Here is a 26,669-nt window from a genome sequence, read left to right on the forward strand (position 1 = left end):
CAATTTAGCAAAGAATTATTTAAATGTACCAAAATTTCAAGGTTAAGTAGCATTTGTTTCAGGTTTCATTACTGAAAAGTTTATAAACCCTCCAAAACTGTTTAAAGGAACGAACGCAAGAATAAAACAGTATCTTAAAGATATCCTGGCTTAGCCTTACTTGTACTGTCAACCTTTCTCCAGCTACGTTTTCTGAAAGGATTAAGGAAGATGGGTAAGCGTATAAAAAAAGGTTGGAGCTGTGGGCAATCACTGGACCCACTATGGCACATCCCCAAGGAAAATGGTAAGGATGACCGGAATTACAACGGCATGCCAGGTATACCCATTTATTTTCCCGTCAGATGAAAATGAAGAGGAAGGCTGTGGTTTTGTGCTGCAACGTATCCTGCGTGAAGACAGTTGCTGGTGGTGCCTGGGCCTGGGCCTGGACCTATAATCCACCTCTGCGATAATAGTCAACTCTTACCAAAAGACCAAGGAAATTAAAAAAAAAAAAAAAGGGGGGGGGGGCAGCAGAGCGGGGGAAAGGAAATAATCCTGTGAGTGACAGTTATGTGACCCGCACAGCCTCAGACTATGAGGAGAAGTAGTTGATTGCCTGGGTTCCCCAGAACACAGTCATGATGGGTTCAAGCAGAATAGGAAAGTCAAGGAATACTAAACGCTTCACAGCAGGTCAGTAAGCTTATTCCCTCAGTTGTTCATCTATGTAAAATGGGCTTGAAAACTGATTAAGAAAGAAGCTTGCTAAAGGAGACTTAGTATCTCCTTATAGGTAGCTTGAGAGAAATGAAACAGGTCTTGTATAATGATAAAGCGCAGCGGGTGGTTTGCGCTTTCTACAAAATTGCAGAATTTAAAGCACAAGAACAGTTGAACTTCCTATGACACTACTAACATGTAAGCGTTCCGAAAAGCTAAGCTTCTGCTGGCAACTTGCAGAAAGGAAGGAAAACTGCTGATGGCAGGGAAAAAACCCTAGGCATAGCAAGAAACAGTAAAAGATACAGAATTCTATTTTCATATGCTGAAAAGTAAGGACTGCGAGGCTGGTGTGAAGGATTAGATCTTAGATTGCTGAACCACTAAACAGGAAAATAAATAAAAGTGATGTTGAATAACACACATCACAGTAAAACAGAACAGGTAGGTGTAGATATTTTATATTAAAATGATTATGTATCAGGCCATGCAATTATTTTTAAAGTTTGCCTTCAAATCATTGTTGAAAGGAGGGGGGGGAAGAATCTATTATCCAAGTAAAAATAGCATTGGTTATGTCTGAGTTGTGTTGCAAATACGTTGTAAGCAATGCTGGCTTGGAGGTCTCCATCTCAGAAAAGTATACTAATGAAAGTCTCTGCTAGGTTATTGAGCTGTTTCTCTGTCCTTCAGAGATAGGGATAGGAGTCAGGAGAGAAAGGGACAAATAGTAGCTCAGCAAATTCAAGCTTTTCTTATTTAAAGCCTTGACTTTTGTTGACTACTCTTATAGCAATTTCACTCAGATCCAAAACTATACATCCGCAGTTGCAATTATTTATTTATTTTTACACTTTGAGGTCTAAACCCCCACAACTCAACTGTTAGGCAGAAGCTAAAAACAGCACACAGGTTGAAAAACCCTGGGCATGAAAAAAAATGTGTGCCCACTTTGACTGCATAGTTACTCACAATAATTGCTATTTTACCATCTGGTCATTTTATCGATCTTGTCACCAGAAAAACTTTGGTGCACTTTGAAGGGATCAGCACCATTAAGACGATGATTCAGAGGTGTTAATTTCCCTCTTCACTTCCCTAGAGCAGAAGGATGAGATACCTCTTTTTAAAAGTACAAACAGTATTATAGAATCAAACTGCAAGTTATTTTCACACACAGGAAGTCTGCATAGGAAGTCTCTAATTCTTATTATGTATCCAGTGGTAACATCTCTTTTCTAATTACTTTCTTTGAGTATGGGAAAGTATTTCAAAAAAGCACTTAAACATTTGCTAAGAGATCAAGTGAATTTTCTGGAGTAAAACAGAATTGGATTGCAATAAAAACTTCTGTTAAATCATTCTTCGAACAAACCTTTCTTTTACAGTTTTAGAAAATCTGCATTTTCACTTGTCATAAACTTTTACAAAGAATTTAGCAGCTGACTGTATCCTCCTACCTGCACTCCACCATCCTACTGATTTGATCTCTACATTTCCTTTTGATTCTCTAGAGACAACAGGATTTGGTCTCAGCCAAATGACTTGGAACGTGGCCCATCTCCCCTTGAAGCACAGAGTCCTTTTTCAGCTCTATTTTTCTGACCTTCTCCTTTTAATGATGTTCAGAGAGTACATATGAGTGAGTTACCAGTGAGTAAAAAGTATGTCATTTATCATTAGCTTGACATGAAAGCCTTTTATTTAACTTAGATTAGATGACCGGTTGTCTCACAAATATGATATCACATAATGCTTACAAGATACCTTAAAAAAAATAGCATCATGAACAAAATAAATCACTTCAGTGATGGTTCTAGTTTATAAAATAAGTAGAAAAAGGTGTGGAGGATGGGTGCAAGAGGCAAGAGCTGGAGATGAACTCAAATGTTTGCCAGACGTGTCAATATGTTGCATCACTGTAATAGCTGTGACTCTCCCAGTGAAGCAGACAGACATGAAAGAATGCAAAAGAAGAAATTATATAGTACCATAACCTCCAAATAGCATACTCCTGACCTTTAAACCTGAACATTAATACTGGCAACTTGCAATTTGAAAGGAATATCATGCTAGGTTTCTGGATGATCTTTACTTTTTAAAACAGAACACTGCAGAAGAAAGTACTTTCTATGTTTTATCGTAAAATAATCAGCTATTGATTCTCAGACTTCAGACTGACCCTATGTCATATTGATGGAAAGAAAAATAATCTGAAATTGGAAACAAGTAATGACAGACCTTTGCTTAGCTTAAAAGTCAGAGGAATTGTTTACTCTTGTTTCTAGCAAAAACTTGAGAAATTGTGTATATTATTTGAGACTCTTTCATGTCATATATGAGAGCAGGTACACTAGAAGCTACCGGAGATAAGCTACACAAAGAAATGATCTAGTGAGAAGCCAGTGAATCGTTAAGCATTCGATACCATCATACATATTGTACTGCAAGTGACGTGAGGCAGAGCCTGTGCTGTCGTGTCTCTTAGCTCTTTCATTGTGTAGTGGTTTGCAAATGGAATCAAGTCTGAGCAGAAACTCTCTCTAAATACTTCTATATATATACATATATATACACACACATACAGAGACAGAGAACATGTGTGTAATATATGCACTAAGTTAATTGATATTTGAATCAAAGTCCTTCGCTTAGCAAAAACAATGTAAACTTGGCATTTGGTTTATGTCCAAAGCCAGAGCGGTTAGATTTTTATCTTGCATCAAGACAAAGTAAATGGCATTGCCATTTTAGAAAAACACTTCTTTCCTTCAAATGCAGAACAAGTTTGATTTGATATTTATTTAAAATAAAATCACAGTCTCAAACATGTCTAAAAGTGCACAATTCCAGTCCACAATTCACCACAAAACAATTGTCTAGGTTGATGATCTCCTTCAATATTACAGCAAAACATTATGAACACTTCATCATAATCAGAGCATCATGAAAACTCCTGAAGGGAACAGGGTTTCCTCTTTCCTCAAGGATCACTTGTTGCCATTTATGGCATCAGACACTATCCACTACCAGAAGCAGAAGAGTAAAACCTGACAGTGATTAAGTAAAACAAAACTAAAGTGTCTTTAACCATGCTGATTTCAAAGTAACAGAAATGAACTGATGTAATGAAACAAAGCAACTAAGCCGCCATGGTTTTCTAATAGGTGATCAGTCAGAATTCACCTGAAATATTAGGTTGGCTGAAAGATGTAAAATTTTGTTCTTAAAACAGGAGAAGATATAAGCAAATCTTGCACATCAACAAGTAAGCACTGGGCTGAGTTAGGCTTTGCTAATCAGTTTTTATCACAGATAACCTCAAATGAAAAGATTCTAGACAGGCAATAAAAGAATTTACAATCATGTTCCAATAAGTAACCTTCTCTCATATGCTTCCCTAACGATGTCCCAGTCTAAAGGGCTTGAAGAAAACGCTTCATCCTACTTGTCATGTGTAAGACAAATTCAGTATTCAAAACGTTTCCTATAAGTAAAAACAGTTCCGATTTCCATACACTGAGAACAGATCTTCAATGGGTAATTCTCTTAAATTAGTATTACTATAGTGCATTCAGATTTTTTTCCTTATTTCAGTCAGATGGGCCAGAGACTATACTACAGGTTAGCTCTCATCTGAAACTCAGTATGACATCTGGCATTAGAGTTACACGGGGCACACTCTGTTCGAATGCAATGATGCATTCGCGACATGATCTTCTGTTGTCTTTTCTAAGCAGTCCCTCCACTTGATGTGGATTTGCTAAAATGGTTGTCATTCTAGGGGTAAATATTTCATATTAAGCAAATGGCAGTTTCTCTTCTGCCATTCTGTAGATTCCTCTTCTACAGCTGAGGAATCAAAAGTATCAATGAACATGCTATTACAATATAAGAAATCTTGCTCATCTACATAGACAACGCAGCAAAACAATGATGCTAATTCTAACCGTTGACATATGAGAAACTATATTATAAACTAACTTTCATTCATGCCTAGGAAGAGTGCGCAAAGTACTTGTTGCTGCCAACAACAGAAACCAGTACAACAGAATAAAGCATTTCCTGCTTAATAATAGTAAAAAATAGTAACGTAATATATGGCATCACTGACAAAGTTCAAGCAGCAGAAATGGAAGTGAAGAAAACAGCAATTAAAGGTCTCTCAGCACCATGCATTTCCCATCTTCTCACAAGCATCACGATATCATTCAGCAACTGCATTTCATATTTATCTAGTAAACCTTTTGTCTTTTCAGTAAACTATACACACATAACAAAACTCCTCTTGAGAAGTAAAGGATCCAGTAAAGAAGGTTTTCTCAACACGAGGTTTCCAAAATAAATCATGAATGTAAATCTGGCGCTGGGGGAAGGGAGGGACAAGCTACCACAGTGACGCCCGAGGCAAAAGCACTTGCATATGCAGCACAGTATCTCTAGAAAATCGTCATTAAGCTCGCTACTTTGTAAGCAGCTAATGAACCCGCAGGACACCTGAGGCGATGCGGTGATGCAAGCGGGAAGAAGGCGCCGCAGCGACACCTCGCCGGGGCACTGCCGGAGTTGACAGCCCAGGAGCCGTGACTCCCGGCCCCAGGCCGACCAGCCCACGGCCGAAGCCCTCCCGCACCAGAGGCGAGGAGAACAGGAAGGCAACCGGCCCCGCAAGCAGCGTCGCTGCGCCGCTCCCAGGTCGGGCTTCTCTCTCCCAACGGCCGCCAACGTCTCCCCGAGCCCCTGAGGGAGCGGGGGAAGGGGAGGGGGAAGGGGGTGGCGCAGGACCCAGTGCCCCCGCGCGAGGCCCGGCCTAACCTCCGCCCAGCCAGCTGCGTCGCGGCCCCTCTCACCTGGGGGCTGTCTTCCAGCGTCTCCTCGATGGGGAGCTTGTCGATGCCGGGCATGGCGGCCGCCGGGGTGGACTCTGCGCCGCTGCAGCTCCCGCACCCCACAGCGCACCCAGCTGACTGGGCCCCTCCCCCCTCCCTCCACTCACAACACGGGCGCCGCCGCCTCGCGCCGGATGTCCCGCCTGCTCTTCTCCGCCCGCCCCCCCTTCCGGTTCTGTTCTTCCTATTGGTTCCTTCGCCTCAGCCTGTCCAACTCCTTATTGGTTCGCGGCTGCGTCAGTTTGTCTGTAGGTGTTGGGGGGGCACGTGGGCGGTGTGAGGCACGTCGGGCCGCGCCGCGCCCGTGCGTGGGCGCGAGGGTCTGTTCCCTCATCCCGCCCTTTCGCTGCGGGGCGGGGGAGGGGCGCGCGCGGGCCGTTAAACGGTCGCGCCGCGGCTCTGGGCGTCAGTGCTCGCCGCGCCCCTGCCGTAAGCTGCTCCCCTCCCCCTCCCCCCCCCCCTCGTTAGCATCCCCTCCTTCCCCCGTCAGTATAAGTGGGCGAGGGGGAAGAGCTGTTCTCGCTCCTCGGGAGGGCGCCCTGTCAGCCGGTGCGTGTGGGCTGCCCCGAGTCCGGGGAGGTGAGTCAGAAGCACTGACGCAGGGCTGTTTCCACGCTGAGGCGTCGAGCTCTGCGGGCCTGACGGAGATGGTTGTCAGGCAAAGTTGCTGGGAAAACGCTGTTTTTTTTTTTTTTTTTCTTCTGAGTTTGGAGTTACAGGCGTTGTGCGTTAATTCAGTATGTTCTTCTAGCCTCACTGTAACTAGTGGGATTTTGTCTTTTTTTACTCTGTTATTGTCTTACCCCCTACCCCACCCCCGAAAAAAAAGAGATCATTTTGGGGGCAGAAGTGCAGTGGGAATAATGCTATTGTGGCCCTGTTGTGGTAGAAGCACTCTCCTGAGCACCAGGAACACCCCTTTTGAGAAGTCCCCTTTTATCTGTCTCTTGTCTCCTTCCATCATCATTCAGGACTTCTAGCAGGAAGGGATTTCTTTCTATCCATAAATACTTTGTATTTTTTGTTACAAAGTCACGGTTTCAGCTGAGGACTTGCTGTTCCTGAATGGGTCTTGAATGGAAAAAATACTCTTTATAGAGCAGAGTGTGGTCTTTCCCCTTCAGGAGGGTGTAATCAGTCCTAATGGGCTTTCTGGTTTCTTTGGCTGGCTGAACTTGCTGCTACAGATTGGTGGCCAATTCTAAGTGGCTGAGGCTGCTCTGAGGGCTTATTAGAATTGAACCAGGTCATTGTGCACTGTTTTAAAAATAGCATGTTCTTAAATTGCCCTTTCTACAGCTCTGAGACCAGGACATTTTGATCCTAGTTACTGTATTTTAAATTATTCTTGCAGGTTAAGCAGTTTATATTTTTAATACACAACCAGATTAGAAAGTAGGCTAAATTAGCCGGTGGAGCAAATGATTAACTATTGTACAGTCTTATTATGAAGACCTTATTTTATGTTTGTATAAGATTACATTTTGCTTTTAAAAGCAAATGAAGAAAAAAGCTGGTATTAAATTGTAAACAAATACAGCTTTTTGAGAATTTCTTTTTTTTTAGGGAGCGGTGAGGAATTCTGTGTTACAGCTCAGTTCAGTCAGTTCATTTACCAGCTCAGCTAGTGACTCATGTGGCCTGAGGCAAGTCACACTGTTTCACTGTCAATACTCTTTCCCTGTCACATGAGAGCAATAATAGAGTTATCTTACAAGGTGTTTTAAAGATTAAGTCTTTCATCTTCTTGTTTGGTCTTCTGCATTAAAATATTACTTGCTGAGCTATGATTGGATCCATAACTATTGTATGGCACACTAGTATTTTCTCATGAGATATATATATGCATAACTTTCTGGTTTTGAGATCAGTTAACTTGTGACCAATTTTTACAGCTGTCTTCTGTAAGAAATGCTCTCTATTTTACATAATATATAAGATTCATTTCCTTAGCAGGAAATGCTAAGATGGTAGCAAGTAACTTTAAAAAGAGTTGTTCTTTGTTACCTTTATATTTTTACAGCTTTAAGTGACAGAAGAAAAATGTGTTTGTTTAGCTGCTGTGAGTTGAGAAGAACAGCACTTAAATCAGAGAACTAAATGTTTCATTAAAAAAAACACTGACAACATGTCTTTAGTATGTAGAAATGTGTCTTGGTATCTCAGCTGGCACGTAGCATAAAAACGTGTCTTGTTTCTGTTGAAATTAGTGGTCCATTTGCCACTGGCTTTAATAGCAAGTAGGGATCTTTTTCATAATTCTGTAATATAATGCAGCTTCTTTTAATTATTAGTCAGGGTTTTTAAGTAAATCTGTTACATAAAACATTCTGTAATGTCTTACTGGTCTTGTTGTGCTACATATACTTTTTTACAAATGTTAGAAGGCATCAGAAGGTGTTATTTGGGATGCAAGTTTGACAGCAGCAGACAAGTTTGGATGATAATGAATTCCTCTAAACGCACTAATCAGTCTTTTTCAATGAGATAGATATATATATATATTTGTTAGTCTCTGTGATTCTTTTTTTCTTCTTTGTATCAATGACTGCTAGGAAACGGTAAGAGTGCGGGTAACTGACGCTTGACCCTGTATAAACAGGGAGAAGAGCAGTCAACGGCTCTTTAGAGGGCCTCAGATGGGTCCGCTAACAGAGTGAACGTTTTGCCTCTGCTGGAGGGTGAAAGTCGCTGTCTGGATAATCAGGTAAGTCTTATCTGCATCTACATGCGCTTTCTCAAACTTTTGCTGGTGCCACCCTTGGACTTACCTTGAATTTATTTGTGTTCATTTAATCTTCCTGGGTCAAAATAGCTTTTAACTCAGCCAAGAAATAGCTAACTGCTTTTATTTATTTATGAGAAACATTAGCAGTTTTGAGGCATTCTTACCTTTTAAAAAAACAAACGAAAAAACCTCTAAATTTTGAAGCTGGCTTTTACTATACCATTCATTGACTATAATGTTATATAACTATAACATTTGACTATAACATTCACATTCAAAATGTATCAGGAGGGGAGCTCTGTGTGGAATGTCTGTGGCAGTGAGATACTGCTGCACTTGGGTGAAGGAGCTGTGGGAAAGGTGAGATGAAAGGCAATTTTTTTTTTCGTGTGATAAGTGATCAAGAAAGATGTATATACACCATTTAGCCTATTTCTAAAAAGCCAAAGATACTGGACAGGCTATTGTGAAAGGTGACTTGGCAGTGGAGTAGCAATAGGTGACAATGCTAATAGGTAGCAACAGTGACCAGTGGGGTTTTAGATGGAAGCCACCAAGAACTCTTCATGTGGTCACTTCAGCTGACTATTCTATTTATAAATAGAGTCCTTAGAGGCTTCACTTCTCTAAAGTACAAGAGCTCCAGCCACTCAACAGATGGACTCTGCTGTCCCTCAGCAAAAAACTGTGAGTGGGGCCAAACCAGAAAGGAAGATTAGAGTTAGCTACCTCACCAATCATGTGGTGCTGTAAAATGAGCAGATCTGTACATCCAAGGAGCAGTGATTTTTTTCGACTGTTGATTACTCAGGATTTTCAACCTAATGTTTGTTGTATTGCTGTGGTATTTATTTACTCAAAGCTATTTGTTTAAAATTCTTTAGATAAATTCATGACTTGCAAGTGAAATCTTGGCCCATTAGAAATGAGCAATAAAAGGGGATGTCATTTTTGAATGGAAGCTCAAGCTGTATTTCTACTTTTAGTAGAAATTCCTAGAAACTGAATCTACTTCTTTACTGTCAGTTCTTCTTAGATCTAAAACACTGTAACCTTTCTGCCCCATGAAAATACATTTTTGTTTTCACTTTTTTATAGAAAGGTTTGACTATTTTTGCATTAGTGACAAATATTTTATATATAACTAAGCAAGCTTCTCTCCAAAGAAGTATCGCAAACTTTGGAAGTTTGGTCTTCAGCCAGACTTCCTGGTAGATATATTTCTACATGTATATAGTTTTGGAATGAAGTAGACTTGTTATCTTTAGAATAATTTCTCTTAACAGTTTGTGAAGTCTCCACAAGATATGTGGAGCTGCATGAACATTATAAAAGTCTCTTAGAAATATGATGTTTCAATTTCACTGAATTCCGCAGAAATTAGAAAGTGTGATGTGCACGTCCACTTTGTGAACTTATTAATTGGTGCTTCCAGTTCCTATAATAAGTTGCTGCCAAGAACTCAGTTTAAAAACAGAATGTTGATATGTTACTGCATTGTTGTTCCTGGGTGTGAATCAATTCAGCACTGAGCAAATTAATATCATATGATTATTTTAGTAGTAGCACAGTTTCTTATTCAACTGTCTGAATATTCATTGTTGAACAAACTTAATGGCTGGGCAAGTATAAACACCAGATGGCACTATTTGATTAGTTTCCAACATGTGTCTAACAAACTTAGATATCTGGGTTTTGGCCTATTTTGTGAAGATTCTTTCTGAGAGCTATCACAATCTCTTTTCCCTTGGGGGGGGGGGGGGGAAGGGGGAAGCCTGCAAGTTGCTGAGTGTTCCCAAGTGGGAGTTAAAATCAGAATACCTTACTGAAGGTTTTCTGCATCTTCCACAAGCTCAGAAAGTCCAAAAATAGATTGTAAATATTTGATCTAGTTAATGGTTAGCTTTGGGGAGATTAAGTGTCGCTTATAAATATTTCTCTTAACACTGCATATGCCTGTCTTAATAGTTCTTGGTAGCTCGTTGAAGAGATCACTTACGAAGGTAGTTACCACTCTGGACCTTGGTCTGTGTGGTAGTCCCAGTCTCAACCATGTGGCTGAGATTAATTTCTTTCATAATCATTGAAATGGAAGAAATATTTTCTGAAAGGCTTGTGTATCAGTGCTTTTTCTTCTTCCAGCTTTTAAAGAAACTTTAGTTGTCTGTATTTGGAAACCAGCTGTTTGTATTAAAATCACTAAAAGTTCATTGTGTTTTTAAAGTCCACACTTTGGATTCGAGAGACTGTCTCTCCATCAGTGATCATGCTTATATGAAACCTTGCCAAAATAGAAATCTGTAAGCAGCTCTGCATAGATGATGCATCATTTTCTTGGTGGGTTTGGGGGGCAGAGTTGGCTTTTTTTTTTTTTTTTTGGTCTGTTAGTCCATGTAGAGCTATACAGGCAGAAAAATGATCTACTAACAGCTGAAGATTTTGCTTAGAATGATTGCTATTACACAATCACTGGTATATAAGAGTTTTTGCGTTATCTCTTATTACCTGTTATGCAATCTGTATATGCAAAATAACTTTGCAGTCAAGAAAAGAAATCCTGTTGCTTAACTAAGGTCATAGGTTGCCTTATTGGGAACAGCTGCAGTGCAACATAAAGGACTGTAAGGCCCTTACTTAACACTGCTCTTCACAGGAAGAGATCGATAGGACTCCAGTGACCTTTGGTTCACCGCATATTCCATCATAAAACTGATGGAACTTCCTGGACAGAAGAGGCTTTTCCTGAGGCTACCAAAATACATGTTAAGGGCTCCTGTAAATACAATGAAAGTTCCAATTTTGATCTGCGTGCGTCTGGACTTTCCAAAAAGTATGTCAGCTGCTCTGCAGTTTTCTGGAAGCTTACACTGACTTTCCTGAAGAAAGGAAGGTTCATGTGTTAAGGAGAATCTGAGAGATTTTGTCAGGTATGTGTTTCTCTTCCTCAGATGCAGTGCTGCCTTATCCTCAAACCTATAATCCACAAATTGTTTTTGCCATGAGTGGTATTTTGTCTGCATATACGTTCATAAAATACCATAAGCATAGTACAGAAGATACACATAAAGCACTGTCAATGCATTCTTGCAATTCTCAGTTTTGACATTCTGCTACAAATCTCTTACTGAAAATGAATTGATTTGGACTTCTAAGGCAGCATTTTAGCAACTTAATCTGGAAGCTAGCACAGTTTGAATGCTTTCTGCTCAAGCAAAGAACTAGGGTGTTGTCATCAAATAGATACAAAGGCAGTCTTACTCACAGATGTCTGTGATATTTTATGTGCCACTATGTCGAAATTGATATCATCAGAGTGGGTTTCAGTGGCCAATGAGCAACAGTCAGTTTCATACACCAATCTTTATCACTTTTCACATCTACAGTTTGTTATTGCTTAGACAGTTAAATGACAGTCGGAGCTTAACTTCCAGGTGGTCATTGTGGAGTTATTCTGATGCTACTTCAAGGCCCGCTGTGTGCTGATAAGGTGCCTTTGGTAAGATTCCTTCTGAAATTGTTACTCTTCCTGATAGTTCAGTTTGCAACAGTTTCACTGCAAAACACAAAGTTACTCCTAATAAATCAATGTTCTCCGGCTGAGCATCCTTTCCATGTAAAGTCATATATGAGTATACTTTCTCAATAGAATCTTACTGAGCACTGCATTGTCTGTTCCATGCTGTGCCATTTCTCAAGCGATTTTCCTACTTCTGTCTGTTCCTAAAGGTTAGTTTTTGATTTTTTTATGAATGTACAAAAATTCAAAGCGGGGTTGTTTACTTCCTGAATATTATTTTTTAGCCATGTGAATGAGATTCATTACATAGAATAAACTACTTTGAGAAAGTGACAAAACAGAACATGAAGTGGGCCAGACTTTTCCCTCTAAAAGTACATCCTACTTAATTTGCTGCACATTCAAAGTTTTATCTAAGAGGTATGAAATTTGCATCCTGAAATTAAATCATTCTGTTTGCATTTTTGCGTGTTATCAAATAAGGCTCTATCTCAAATAAGAAAAGGAAGAGCTCTGAAGAGATTGTCCTAAATCAAAAGCTAATTTTGAACAGGTGAGAATTGCTATGTGGCTCAGACAGGAACCTGACTATAAGAATATGATGGCTGATGCTTTCTTTATAATGGACAAAATCAGAATGTTGGGTTTAGACTCTGAACTTTATAATGTATGTTTTATCTCACTTCTCCCCTTACTCATCATTTTTGGTCATTTTAAATGCTGTCTCTATCGGATTAAAATAAATTTATGTTGGTTGTAAACCTGCTTATGAGAAATGAGGAGGAACCTCTAGCAGTCAAAGGATCTTGAGGTTTTTATAAAACAGTAAATTACAGTATATTGTTTTATTTCAAGTCTTGCATATTATAAATATTAATACTATAAAGAATATTATGAACATTAATATTATAAAGAATATTTAAGGAAATTTCACATTTTTCTTTCAAAAAAGCTGCAATAAAGCTATTTTAATAGGAAAAAATGAATGCATGAATTATTTAAAATAGTTGGTGCAACTGTTCTGTTAACTAATCCATGCACTTGGAAGGCAATTACACTGAGCTTTGACAACGTTGCCAACGCACTGCACAGTGCCTTATGCCAAAAGCTATTGTTGTTTTATTGCCCACGTTCACCATTACATATGCATATGAAAAAACAGAGGCATTTTCATTGGGATTACCCTAATAGCATTAAGAGATTATTTTTTTTTAAATTTCCTTGGAAGGAAATTCACTTAAATGAGATTACTTATTACTTGACTGGTTTCCTATCATGCTGCTATGTTTAGGTAAGTGGAGTCCATTAGAGTATAAAGTTTTTTTAAAAACTGATTTTATACATTAATGATTTCAAATAAAAGAGAAGTACTATATTTGTGCATAGCTTCTGTTGAGAAAGTTAAGTCGATGCTCTGGTTAGGAGAGATAACGCTTCTTGTCCCTCTTGGTGGCCCCCCTAGTGTCACCATTAGTTGCTAATTACTTGCAAACAAATAAACAATTAACTCCTCGTGCCTCTTGGTGGGAGAGTTTTCATTGACATGCTAAAACTTTCTAATAAAAGATTTTAATTAATGACGTTGCAAATCCAACCCCCTTGTCAACATAGCTATAAGGAGGACTTGCAGAGAAATGCAAGTACAGTATACATGGTATGCTGGCTGAAGGTGAAAGCATGGCAAGTACATCACTGTGTGCTGCTAATACATCAGTGTCTCAGAATCTTCAGAAAGCGTCTGGTTTTGTAGAAAATAAAGCCACACAGTGCTCTTTCTCCATTGAAAGTATTTTGGGATTGGAGCAGAAAAAAGAGGTCATTCCACCTGTGAAAACTCATCGACCATGGATGGATACATGCACCAACTTGGGTAAGTCAGCAGTCAGTTTTGTAACATCTTACATTTTTAAAGGAGTAAAAGCTTATATATTGTCATATTTCTACTGCAAACCATTAAATTGTTTTTTTTCCTTGTTTTTTCTAGTTTTACATGAAGGCAGTAATCCTCATCTGCAAATCCCTGTCGCTTCCTGTGAAAACTCGTTATTTCATACTAACAGTAATACAATACAAGAGGAAAAAGTTTTGAAATGTGAAAAATATTTTTCCGTCACTGAGAGGCTGTCTTTCAAACGAGAATTGAGCTGGTACAGGGGTAGAAGACCAAGAACTGCTTTCACTAGAAACCAGGTGGGATTCTGTTACCACTTAAATAAAACAATATAATGTAGTAAAATGTTGGTAGAAGCCTGTAACAGCTGGCTAATTCAGTACCATGTACTTCTGCATAAAGACATTTGGTTAGGCACTAATGTAAATGCGCAATCAGAACTGTCCAGACACTGTTCAGAAATCTCCTGTTGAACTAACTAGTGTGTTTTCTTTCTTTCTTTCTTTTTTTTTTCCTCCTATGAAGGTAGTGATAACTATTCAACAAGTGTGTTTTAATCTCCTCAGATTGAAGTTTTGGAAAATGTTTTCAAAATGAACTCCTACCCTGGCATTGACATTAGAGAAGAACTAGCTCGCAAATTAGATTTAGATGAAGACAGGATTCAGGTAATTAAAGTTATTTAAACGCTTTTGTAATTCCATCTGTGTCGTCTTCAGTGATATAAAAAGGTAGATGGACAGTAGCGATAACTTTAATAATCACAATTAATAAATTTATTCATATGATATGCCTTCAGTAATATGTAAAATGGAAGCCACCGAATTCTTTCTGAAGTCATAAGCCTTATTGCGTAGTATTAATATTACATTTATTACTGTAATATTTCCATGATCTCTGCTTTTTTCACCGCTGTTTATCATGTGCAAAGCTTCGTTTGCTCCTAGGTTTTAAAACCATATTTACATTATGCCTTTCACCATGTCTGAAAAATAAAGTTGAAATCAGTATTAAAATAATTTGAATGTGTAAGTATTTGGTGAGATTGTCAATAGAGCATTAAACCATTGAGCATTAAACATAGAGCATTAAACACTTTATTGCACCAATGTTTGAGCCTATGTTTTTGTCTGGTGAAAAGCACTGTCTGCTCAGGTTTATTAATTACTGATTTCCAACTAATCAAATGTGGTAAGAAGCATACCATATATCATTAGATTTTTGGGACAGGCCTTGATACTTACTAAAGCTTTTAATGCAAGTCTGGTTGGGGTTGATGTTAAGCTTTATGCTGCAGTTAAGATGTTACTTCTTGAGGTGCTGAATTAAGTTTCCACTGACTTGCATGTGAATTCCAGATACTCAGGATCTTCCAGGGTCTGATTTGGTGTCACTGAAAGTGATACTAGTTTTTGTGTTAATTACAGTGAAGCTGGCCCTCACCTTCAAGTAAGGTTGGGAAATACTATATTGTTCTGTGTTGTTACTGTAATTGTTACAGGCAGTTATAGGCTATCATTTGCAGATTTTAAATTTGTATTGAACCTCCAAACTACAGGCATTTCACAAAATCGGAAATTGTGTAAATATTTTTAAATTTCAAAGCTTATCCTGCTTACGGTGCTGTATTTCTGAAAAGTGTACCTTTTATTTCAATTTTAGATCTGGTTCCAGAACCGTCGTGCAAAGCTGAAAAGATCACACCGAGAATCTCAGTTTCTAATGGTGAAAAATAATTTCACCTCCAACCTACTAGACTAGGAAGAAGAATGGTTTGCTGTTAAGCTACTATGATAGCACATGAAGAATTACTGAAGTTTCATAACTCGAATTAAGTAATGATGATATTAATTTGATGGTTTTATCCCTAGATTTGAAAGGTTATCGTGATTTTTCATTCAAATAAACTGTAAATACGTGAAATATTATTATCTATTTTTTGTGGAAAAAGTAAACTTTTCCCGTCTATTTTAATAAATATTTTCAGAAAAGTTTGCATATTTTTGCAGTGAAAGAAACAGAAAACCTAATCAGTGCACAATACTTTCAGCTACAATGTATTACTACAGCTTAACTGAAGACAACAGCACTTCATAGTTTTAAGAAAATTCAAGTCTAAAATATGCAATATGCAAGAGATTGTGTTACATTGGAATTTAAATCGCTTAATGAATGTACTATAATTTTCTGAAAGTTGTTCTTTATGTAAACTGTCTCATCTCAAACAGGACTAGTATTTAAGTGACCATTTTTAGTTCCAGCAATTACTTAGTTAAGGGGGTTAAAACTAATCTTTTTTTACAGTGTATTTTAAATCATTTATATTTAGGATAATATTTGCCTATGTAATATCTAAATTGGAGTATCTCCTGTTTTGTCAGTGTAAAGGGTCCAGTTATAGAAGTAGCCATCAATATCTTTTAATGAGAGAAAAAGAGAAATATCCTCTAATGAGAGGCAGGATCAAATTGTTTGGGACCAGACCAGATATCCAGATCACTTCCATTAGTTTTATCATGTTGAATATTTTTATCACAGTGTGTACGAAAGTCAAGTATCTTAATAATTGATAGTCAACCTGCAGTCAATATGCATAAGGACAGCCTTATACAAGAAGACAATCCTTTGTGGCCCTGACGTGTTTTTTAAAAAAAAAAAAAAAAAAAAAAAAAAACCAGTGCAAGTATGGGTTTATGCTGTTCCTTGTTCAGCAGAGCTTTAAGCACTTACTTGAAGTGCTAGTATCCTTCAGTGAGGACTCAGCCCATGTTACTCGAGATGTATTCTATGTGGACCCAGTTGTATATGCAGAAACTGATTTTTGTGTCAAGCTGATGATTCAGTAGAAGCACTGACTTTAAGTGGTGTTTCAATCTGTAGCAACCAATAAGTCCGAAAATAGAGAACTTAACCCAGCTAACAAAGTCTTATGCTTATCTCAGTTGATTGATTTGAAAAATATATTTTATTTTGAACGTAAACTACATTTAGAATATTCAAAACATTGAACTGAATCACTTTATTTGATGCAAAGAAAATCTTTTTATCATAGAAGACTGAAAAACAAACAAAATCGTAGGGCAAGATTCTGAAAACTAGGGAGAAGAAATGATGTGAGGGCTTATGACACTCACATTCTTTTTATCTATAGTTCAGAGTACTGATCTTGGACTAAATAACCTACCTCAAAGAAATGCCTAGCTGCTGAGCTATTATGTATTCTGATGTTAGTTTCCAGATTTCTTCAGGAAACAGTTTTCCTTTGTATGAAATGCTTAGATATTTGCTGGAAGAGTTTGAGCCCAGTTCTCCAAGGTACATACCATAGCCACCAGGCTGATTCACTTTCGGTCTCTGACGCTTGTTTTCTATAGAGTCAGTTATGTTAATGAGGACATGAAAGTTGTTAATAATATAGGTTAGATGTAAGTAGCAAAAAAGGAAAAAAAATTCCATAAACTCTTCCAGTGTTTTATAGTGCAAATAGTTAACTGTGTTCCTCACTTGCACTTTCTTGTTTAGTGATTAAAAAAACAGTTTTTTTTTCCTGGCATGTTATTCTCAATGTAGTATAGTCTCTAGAGGTAGGCCTTCAACTTTTAAAGGCCTGTCTGTACTACTTCCAGACAGTTCTTAAATCCCACATCTTTTCTAAAATGTGCACTGCTTTTCTTTCAGTTAAAATTTTTCAAAAGTCGAATGCTTGTATTTTGTACCTCAGTTATAGTAATAGATGATTTAGTACATCTTTAATTGTTTGTGATGTATTTGGAAATGCAGTTTGTTTAGGATTTTACCAGATACATCGTACCTGTTATGTCATGAACAGAAGAATTGTTCTTCCTTTCTCAGTGCTTGCATCCATCGTATCTGCTATCCTACAGAATAAAAGATAAAACTGACGAAGTTTGGGGAGGAAAGAGATTGATGGAAAAAGTTTCATATAGCCTCATAGTAGCAAAAATTCAGTGAGAGAGGTAATCAGACTTTAGTCCCTAGTTGATACTTGGGAAGATGTGTTGAGGTATAAAAGTGTAAATAAAAATTACTTTTATTTCCTGCAAAACACTGTTGGAGAGCTGCATTAGTTTATAGAGCCTCATTACAGCTATTTGCCTTTTTGTGTCTTTCATGGACACATGTCACTTTATGGTTACTGTAATAATGAAGGTAATAAATCCATGAAAGTGTTGAGTTCTTTAACTTTACTTCTAAAAGAACTATTTTAGTGTGAAAATATCCCACTTTTATCCAATATTGGATAAAATTAATGAGAATGTTAATTGAGAAATAACAATAACACTAACTATTACTAATTGAATTTCTGTTGTATCCCTGCATTCAAAAATACTTAAAAGACTATACACAAACAAAGCAATTTAGACAGTACTTTTACAGACAGTACTGGGAATGTGTGAGTTCTATTTTATTTTTCTTTTCACCTCAAAACATATATTGCCCATGGCTTAACTTTAGTGCAGGTAATTTGAAACTATTGTCTACTTTACTGCTGGAAACGAGGTTTCCAGCAGCAACAGATTAGTCTAATCTGTCCAGATTGATGCCTAAGAACCTTACTCTATTATCTGGCAAATACCTAAATGCACCTAATGTCTCTCATAATGGAGCTCGTCTCAAGTGACGGAAGTCTGACAAAGCAATTTAAGAGAAGAACTAGAATAACAGCAGAATAATAATAGCACATGAGCCCTGGTTTCCAGCTCTCAATTAGCAAATGTTACCAGAAAGATGATTCATCTGTAAGGTGCCAGTGGTGTTGCACATAGTTTAGTAACAACATTGCATTATTTGCTTAATCTTGGCATGGTTTGTTCTTCCCAAACTAAAGGTGTCAGTGATTCATTAACAGTGAAGGAGGAACCTTTAATGTCACATTTATATCTGCTGTGACTACTATGGATTTAAGTTGTGGCCATAACTTTCTCAAATACAGTTACAGTTTCTTTCATCTTAAAATATTAATCTGTGTTTCATAGGACACATTCTTAATCTTGTAGTTCCTAATGATATGCAGCTAGCTTGGTAATACGCTTGTAATATGCTATCTTGTAACATGCTATCTTGTCTGCTTAGGCCCAGGCAGCTCAAATAATGTTAGTGGGTGAGACTGTGTCAGAGGAAGCTACCACATAACACTGAAATGTGGTGCCATTACAGTTTTGCATCCTTTGTCTTGCAGTGTTTTTGTTTTTCTACTATTGTACAAAACTGGTCTGAAGAAGCCACACTTGTCCTGGTGGTTCTTCTGACTTCAGCTGTTGGGTGACTTTGTCAAGTCACAAACTCCTCTTCTCCCAGCCACGTTGCCTTGCATCGACTCCAGTGCTCGCTTGACCCTGCGCTATGTTGATTAAATTTGCTAGGATGGTGAAAAACTATTTCAGCAAAAAAGTTGGCCAGTGGAATAGGTAAGAATTCCCTCTTTTGATATCATCAGCATGGATCAACAGCTACTGTTTAGGCAACAGTGGGCTGATGAGGAGGTTCTGGTGTTGACTGTGATGGCACCTGGATTTTCTGGCAGTGCTTTCCTGAATTAAGGTTCAGTGCCTGTGATCCTAATCAGGCCACTGGGCCGCATAATTATTTGTTTTAAAACGATGTTCTCCTCTTGAATCACGTCTCAATATCCTGAAAATTTATTCTAACCACAAACTTCAGCTTTGCCTGCGTTGCTATCCAAAACAGATAAACTGTCTCGGTGATCTGAAGGCCAACTCAAACTAGTTTAAACCAAAGAGAATCAATGTTTCCAAAGTTCCCATGTAATGCTATTACTTAGATACATGGATTGGAGGTGGGGGAAGATACGTATTGCTTGCTTTTAGAGTCATAGTCAAATGGTTTTGTACTTTTTTCCTAGCTCCTAAGCCAGGTTTTCCGCAGCCACTGTGATAGCTGGAGAACCCAATAAGTATGTTCTGTTGTTCTTTTCCTTAATCTTATGCAGTTTGGAGCAATAGGGACAAAAGTTTCCTGATTTTTCGAAGTTAATGTCTAATACATGGGACTATCTACCACATTATTCTTGTTATTAATCACTTGAAAATTCTGGGAATTTGCTGTTCTTAAATGTGTAGATACATGTTTCAAACTCATTACCTTATTATGATCTTTTTTAAAAAGTCATCTATAACCTTGCATCAACTTAGATATTGTATCTTATTTTTTCTCTAATGCTTCTTCTCTCACTCTTCTACCTGTGATTTTTATTTTACCAGTCCATGTCATTTTATTACTTCTAAGTAATAACTGCCTGTATGCAATTTCTAGATTTTGCAGCAGTCTTGTATCTATGTATATTTATATTTTATATATTAGATGAAAATGCATATATACCTTTTACTGATACAGTTCACAATCTTTCTTCACATTTAGAATTATATTGTATCACTCACAGTAATGCTCCAAAATATGTTGGGATGCAGTTTGTATGAATGAGGCCAAAGTAAGGAAGTTAAGAAGACAGCAAATCAAATATTCTGCGCTAGAGCAGGCTGGCTATACATTAGCTGCATTTTAAGCAATTCATTTTTTGGATTAAATCAGACTTTAAATTCATAAATCTTGAAATAGAGAGAGCCCTTATTTCAAATGCAAATAAAAATGCTGTGCCACTTTTGCCCTCTTGTGGCTAGATGTTAGGATTACAATCCGTCTTGGTAAATTGATTTTGTTAGTCTGAACAAAAGCTGCAATCACGAGGCAGACTGTAGTCGGCAAGCGTTAGCAAGTGACTGCCTATTTTAATTGTAGTACAAACTTTGTGACTAACTCGCTATTGTACGTGTAGCTGAATGCTTAATATTACACCTGATTTGATTTCAAAAGTTCTAAATGTGCAGTAATTTAGTTTGAACTCAGTGGAAATTGATAGTTGCTCAGTATTTTAATAATATGACTGCTTATTAATAGTGAGCTATTACCTTAAGAGTTCAGGAATTCAGTTTTGGGAAGCCAGCTTTCCTTAATCTTGCCTTTAAATTAGTTGAGGCTCCTTTCAGGAACACATATTTACAACACTGCCCAACACAGGCAAATTGTAGTAGCAGAGTCTTTCTAAATTCAGCAAAGCATTTGACAAAGCAACCAGGCATTTTTTTTTTGAACTACCTCTTGTAGTGTTAAACTAAGATGACTTCCACTACCATATGTACTAATGTAATTTTTCTGTGATAACAAGTACAATGTCAACAATGTAAATGTTTGCCGTGTAGAAACACTATTCCTACCAGCGAGTTCATTTATTGCTGTTTTACCACGTTTGAAGGGTAGATATTCGTGCTGTTTAAATGCTGCACATTTATTAACAATTTTCTTATGCTTCAAAATGTTCAGTCAATTTAAAATATTTCAAAATGTGACAGTGTCCACTTCAATTTTTTTCTTGATTGGAATGTTTGCAAGTTACTGGCTGGATATTTGGATGTAAGGCAGATAGTGAAATGCACTTCACTCACTTCAAAGGTGGACCGGTACCGCATTCTGTGTTACAGGATGTGGCTGTTTGACAGTGTAATTGCAAATTGCTCTAATTCTTTTTGGCAGAGAAAGGAAGTCGTAGGGAAGCCTTCTAATAAGGCGTTGGCCTCTCCCTTAAAGTGCAGTTGGCTATGGCTAGATATTTTTGACACTTAAGCAGGTTACTTGCAAAACCTTTTTTTGCAGACGTTTTTGTTTAAATGAGGAAACTGGTCCCCTCTTTACTTTATAAACATATGGTCCTGGGCTATAAGATTTATCACAAATTACATCTTAGTAGGAGTTGTGTTTTCAGTGATTGTTATGTTATCTAATTATATGCAAATAACAATAATCTATTCTAACTTACCGTTATTTATGTACATTCATTTTATATATAATTTTAAGAAATAATTTTATTCATTGTGTTTGATCAGTCTCTTATCTGTATATTTATTTTACTCTTTCCAAAATAAGAAACTGACTTGATCTTGATGTCTGGCTGCTTCAAATTTGCCGGACTGTTTTTTCTCCGTGATGTAAACATCAAGGACCTTGGGCTTGTTTGTTTGTTTGTTTTAAATGAGCTCTTGCAGGTAGGTTTTTGAGCAATATTTGCCATTCCTAACAGAGTCCTTCCTCTTTTTGAGCACAATCTTGTAAAATTACTGCGGAATCTGTTGTAAATCTGCTGTTAAGTGTTTCACAAATTTTCTCTGAAATATATATCTATCATATAAACAGAAAGATTTCAATTTCCATATGCCTCCAGCCTTCATAATTTATTTTGTTTGTGTATTTCCCTTAGTATGAGTAGAATGAGGTGCTATTGACAAAGTACTTTCCTATCATCTTCCATAATGGTAAGATTTTGGCCTTCTTCCAGACATCATCTTACTCTTCTGTAGTGGTATCTGTTACTAGTGTCTCTATGCATTTTAATTACATTTTCTTTAACCTTAATTACCCGTAGCTTTTGGCCTCAAATAGCAAATGATGTCATCTTGAAGTGCTTGAGCAAAGAGCTCTCTTCGGATTAAATGGGAAAGGGTTTAAGGCAGTTTATGCTCAGTGAGGGGTCCCTTAGTGTTAGGATTAGTTTCCCAGACATTGCCACAGGATGCTGCAGATTGGTGAATGTCAGGGTAGATTGTTAAATCAGGTGGGTTTTTCCCCCCTATTTCCCTGCAGAAGGAAAGTGACAAGCTGTCCGGATGGAAGGTATTGTGCTGTAATAAAAAAAAAAAAAAAAAAGCCAAGATAAGAAGTAAAGTTGAGAAACTTCTGTAAAATATTGCTTTATTAACATTTCTCACATGTGTTTGAACTGCATTGTGGGGTCCTTGATTTGCATTTGTAGTTAGTTTATCAAGATGGAATGCCCATACTGAGGAAAAATAACATTTTTAAATAGTATATTAATTGTAATTCAAATATTGCTAAAAGAACAAAAGATACATAACTTTGGAGATAAAATTGGATTAGCTGGTTTCCTGTTCAAAGGAATTATTGCTGAAAAATCACTCTTCTATGCAATTTTTAATTCTCTTTGCATCACAAATCTGCTTTTCTCTAAAAGTGCAGTTTCATGTTACATGTAATCCAGTGTAACAGAAGACTGCTGCTGAAAGATGTGGTCCTGCCCCACTCCCTCTCTCCTCACAGACGGTCATGTGGCCATAGGGTGAGTCAACTCAGCTTACTTTTGGAGCAGGGAGGAGTGAGTTTGGTGGCTCGTCAGCAAGTAGGACCAGCTCAGAGAACTGAGCTATCTGTTCCTTTATTATATGCATATGTAATAAACAAATGCAAAACTAAACAGAAATACACTAAACAGTTCATATTTATGGTCATTTTTTGACAACAGAAAAATTGATGTGTGCACTATACAAGGAAGTGAAATCTGGGAAATGGCAACGGTATACTAACATTTTCATCCATGGATCACTGATAAATTGTTCTTTTGAAAGTGAACAGAAGTCATTTTCATATGGTGGCTATTGGTTGGTTTATTTCAGTCGGTTCCTTTTCACCATGAAATATTCTCATATCTGATGCTAACTTGAGCCTTTGGGAATATAGTACTGGAAAACTTCCTCGGTCATTAAGTGCAATTTCCTGTAGAAGACATTAAGTCCAGAAAGGTCACAAGAACACATATTCCCTACTCTCTGAAGCCTCAAAACACCCCCAAATACCTGAAGGTAGACTGGAGATTCTTAAGAACAAAATTAAGAATGAAAGTGTGCCGTAAAAAGTGAGCAGGAGAGAAATATTACCACCTGTAGCCTACAAGGGGTTCTGTAAGGTCACAATGGTCTAACTTATGTCTAAGTACTGGATTTTAGGACTTCTTGCAAAGCATCTGGGTATAGAAGTGGTGGCTGCCAGTGCCAAAGCAAATGCAGCAGGATTCATGCATCTAAATCCACTTTCAAGTCCCATCTGGACACAGCAGCAGCTAATCTAGAAGTGCCAATAAATGCTTGGACACAGCAGGAAGCATTTGGCTGCCAGGAAGGCCTGCTGTGCTCTTTCTTGCCACTCCCAAGACACAAGCAGCCAGTTGGATGGAATAGTTCTGGATGCTAGATCTGGCCTCTGTGGCCCACACTGTTTTAAGGACCCACTGGTAATGGCTGAATGACACTAGGAAGTAGATAGTACTTCTATAGAAAGAAGCAAATTAAAAGCAAAAAACTCCTACCCTCCAGGGGTCTTTTCCTATATTGCTAGGGGGCAGAGACTTTCCTGACTCCAAATCTAATTATTGGTTAAGCCCTGAGCATGTGTGCAAGACATAAAAGTAGGCATCTTTATGACTGTGTGCTTAGGTTTCCCCATCTATAAAATGGGAGTAGTAATACAGACTTTCCTTTCAGAACTTGGAGTTTTTTCTGAATGTTTGACACATTTCTCAAGGCCTAGTGATTTAAAAATTACCATAAAAGAGATACGTATTAATAACAATTTATATGTTTGAATGAAATTTCGATTCCATGGCCTGGGGTCACTGTCTATCAGTTAAAAATCTTTCACTTGAGCATAGCTCGATCCTTCTTACTACTCTGACGTAGTATGGAAGACCCCATCAGTGTAGAATTTTTGGGACCCTTGACACTGATGGGAATGTTCATGCCCCCACTGACAGCGTCCACCTCAATTTCACATTTCCTTTCTAATTCTGCTTTTAAGGTTTGATATTGGAAGATCTTCCTCCTTTCTATCCTAGATGTTTATTCCAAAGATGAACCATCCCCATGATAGTGAGACTTTTTTGTATGACTGCTTATTTTCAAAAGGCCTGTCTTTCGGACTTCTGGGAGTTGCCAAATAAAGTTCCAGAAGACCCTCACATTATGAGTTTTCTGTTGTGGGGTCATATTTGTGCTTTTATGGAAAGGGAGATGATATTTTGTTGTGATTTCAGACCTGTAGGAAGTTTCTGAGATTTTGGTGAACTTTTAGCGCGAAGTGTGCTTGGTTCAAGATAGTTCCTTCTCATTTTCTAACAGCACATGATGTCAACAGCAAGACTGTCAGCCCTGCAATATCTGTAACAAAACTGTGCTATCGCAATAGTCCTGATCATCTGACCCAACTGAATACTTCTACAAGCAAGATGCATACTTTCTGGCCGGACTAAAACTCGCCTGTTTTCATCATTACTTTTACAGACAAGATCAATCTTTCCGGGGAGAGGTATCTCAGTGCTAGCAATATGAAGTATGGATGGAGCATATAGCTTCCAAGTATTAGGGGGATTTTTTGCTGAGCACTAGAAAAATTTGATAGGGAATTCTTAACCATATAGCAAAACTTTTTATTACATGAGCTTTCATGTTTTTACAGGAATTGCTGAGTTCTCACCATCTCCTCCATCTGGGAACAGCTGCTCAGAGAGGAGGAGGAAGTAAAAGGTTTTTAACTTTAAGCAAGAAGGTAGAGTTGCAACCGAAGCCAGCTGTAGAATGCATGATATTGATACCCATGACTTCTGCGTATTCTCTGACTCATATGTATTCGATACTATTTCAAAACAAGAGACTATTGTAAAAAGGGTAGAAAAGCCTACAGAAAAGCAGAGTCCCCACAGCCACTTTTGCACTTATGTTAGCTAGCAGCATTTTAGAGAATCTAGCTAAAAGTTTTAACCGCTGTCACTTGATTGCCACCTCCCCTCTACTTTTTTCCACTAAAGATTTTGGTGGAAACTGCTCTATACAAAACAATGAAAGACTTCTGTGTCGGTTCATTCATGTTAGTAAGCTGGTCATGGTGGCAGAATTGCCACCATGAGATAGATTTTTTTCAGATGTGTTCTTTTGCTGTAAGCTTGGGCTGAGGTACTAGAAAAGGGCATTGAGGCTGATTTTGCCAGATGACGCTTCTGCTTGGTGTTAGTAGGTCCAAGTAAATAAGACTGATCGCTTTTCTGCTTTCTGGGTATTGCCAGTGTCATCAGTTGTGACTGAGAGTTCTGTGGTTATTCTGCTGCCCAGGAAGTGTAATTATTCATTCTGTATCTTCATGTATATTAAAATCCTTGTAGTCTAACGTGTCAAACCACAGATCGTGTTAATTTTCCTTTTTACTCGCACTTGAAACTTGCAGCTTCTCCAGCTGCCTAGAACTCAGTTAACAGAGTGCCAGACTTTCCTCGCTGTGGTTTGATTTCCCCATAGCCTGAAGGTAGATCTGTTTGCAGGTCAGTGGAGATGTGTTCAACAGGAATCATTGTTTATAATAGATGATTATGAGTGGCAGAGACACGACTGCCCTGTAAATAGATTATGCACGCGTCTTCCTTTTGTTAGGCATGTTTTTGTGTTGCTATATGTGCTTTGCAATGAATTGAGACATAAAAGGACTAAAGTTATTTATTGTTTTTGCACAGTCTACCTTGATTAAATTCAGCCTGTGTAGTTTTCAGGACTGGTTGGTCACTTCTGAGTAATGCAGGGAGAAAATCGAGCAAAAATACTTAGCTAGAAGTGTATGGTATACAGTGAAGAAAACGAAGCTTTAATTCTGGTGTGGGACATACCAGACCTTAGAAAACCTCTCATCTCAAAATCAGTGAAATTTCACCTATAGCATGAATACTTTTAATATTTCCTTTTCCAGAATTCCAATCTGCAGAGGAAGTGAAAATCAACTGTATCATTTACTCACAAAGCCCTAAAAGGGCTATGGCCTAATCTCCAATTTGTCCTAAAACATGCTCAGTGGCAAGAATCTCATTTCTATTCATGTCACAACGAAGGGCTCTGTCCATCCCAATGTCACAAACCTGTTTTAAAGCAAACTGTAAGAACTGTGATTCATCAGCTTAACCCAACAGTTTAAGCGAATGTTTGTTATTATTAGCCAATATTCACAAAGGATAAAAAAATCTTCTGATAGGTTCAAAACCATTATTAGCTTTAAAATTAAGAATAGGTTGTATTTCCTTTC

General features: G+C 37.8%; 2 protein-coding genes across 14 annotated transcripts in view; one reads left to right on the forward strand and one right to left on the reverse strand.

Moving 5' to 3' along the window:
* APPL1 (adaptor protein, phosphotyrosine interacting with PH domain and leucine zipper 1) overlaps positions 1–5,763 on the reverse strand; it is a 32,527-nt gene extending 26,764 nt beyond the window's left edge. The window contains exon 1 of the mRNA XM_068907739.1: positions 5,556–5,763. Coding sequence (XP_068763840.1) covers positions 5,556–5,609 — 54 coding nt within the window. The 5' untranslated portion in view covers positions 5,610–5,763. The remainder of the gene's footprint in view (positions 1–5,555) is intronic.
* HESX1 (HESX homeobox 1) lies at positions 5,100–15,653 on the forward strand. 13 transcript variants are annotated; one of them, XM_009688222.2, is made up of 8 exons: positions 5,855–6,173; positions 8,197–8,301; positions 10,976–11,249; positions 11,754–11,818; positions 13,451–13,709; positions 13,824–14,029; positions 14,297–14,398; positions 15,393–15,653. In XM_009688222.2, exons 5-8 carry the CDS (start codon positions 13,496–13,498, stop codon positions 15,489–15,491), a joined length of 621 nt encoding a protein of 206 aa, XP_009686517.1. In that variant the 5' UTR covers positions 5,855–6,173; positions 8,197–8,301; positions 10,976–11,249; positions 11,754–11,818; positions 13,451–13,495; the 3' UTR covers positions 15,492–15,653. The 13 variants fall into 13 exon arrangements, with proteins under 13 accessions (XP_068763853.1, XP_068763845.1, XP_068763854.1 ...); XM_068907743.1 differs by having other exon boundaries at positions 10,976–11,818; XM_068907742.1 differs by having other exon boundaries at positions 11,754–13,709.
* Positions 15,654–26,669: the final 11,016 nt, after the last annotated feature.

The sequence above is a fragment of the Struthio camelus genome, chromosome 14, assembly GCF_040807025.1.
Source record: "Struthio camelus isolate bStrCam1 chromosome 14, bStrCam1.hap1, whole genome shotgun sequence".
Classification (NCBI taxonomy): domain Eukaryota; kingdom Metazoa; phylum Chordata; class Aves; order Struthioniformes; family Struthionidae; genus Struthio; species Struthio camelus.

What these genes read in the sequence shown, in the direction of transcription:
- HESX1 (XM_068907752.1), top strand. Translation starts at nt 13,496, where the DNA reads ATGCTGGCTGAAGGTGAAAGCATGGCAAGTACATCACTGTGTGCTGCT. An exon ending in GGATACATGCACCAACTTGG is followed by an intron (nt 13,710 to 13,823) that starts GTAAGTCAGCAG and finishes TGTTTTTTCTAG; the next exon opens with TTTTACATGAAGGCAGTAAT. An exon ending in CTGCTTTCACTAGAAACCAG is followed by an intron (nt 14,030 to 14,296) that starts GTGGGATTCTGT and finishes TAATCTCCTCAG; the next exon opens with ATTGAAGTTTTGGAAAATGT.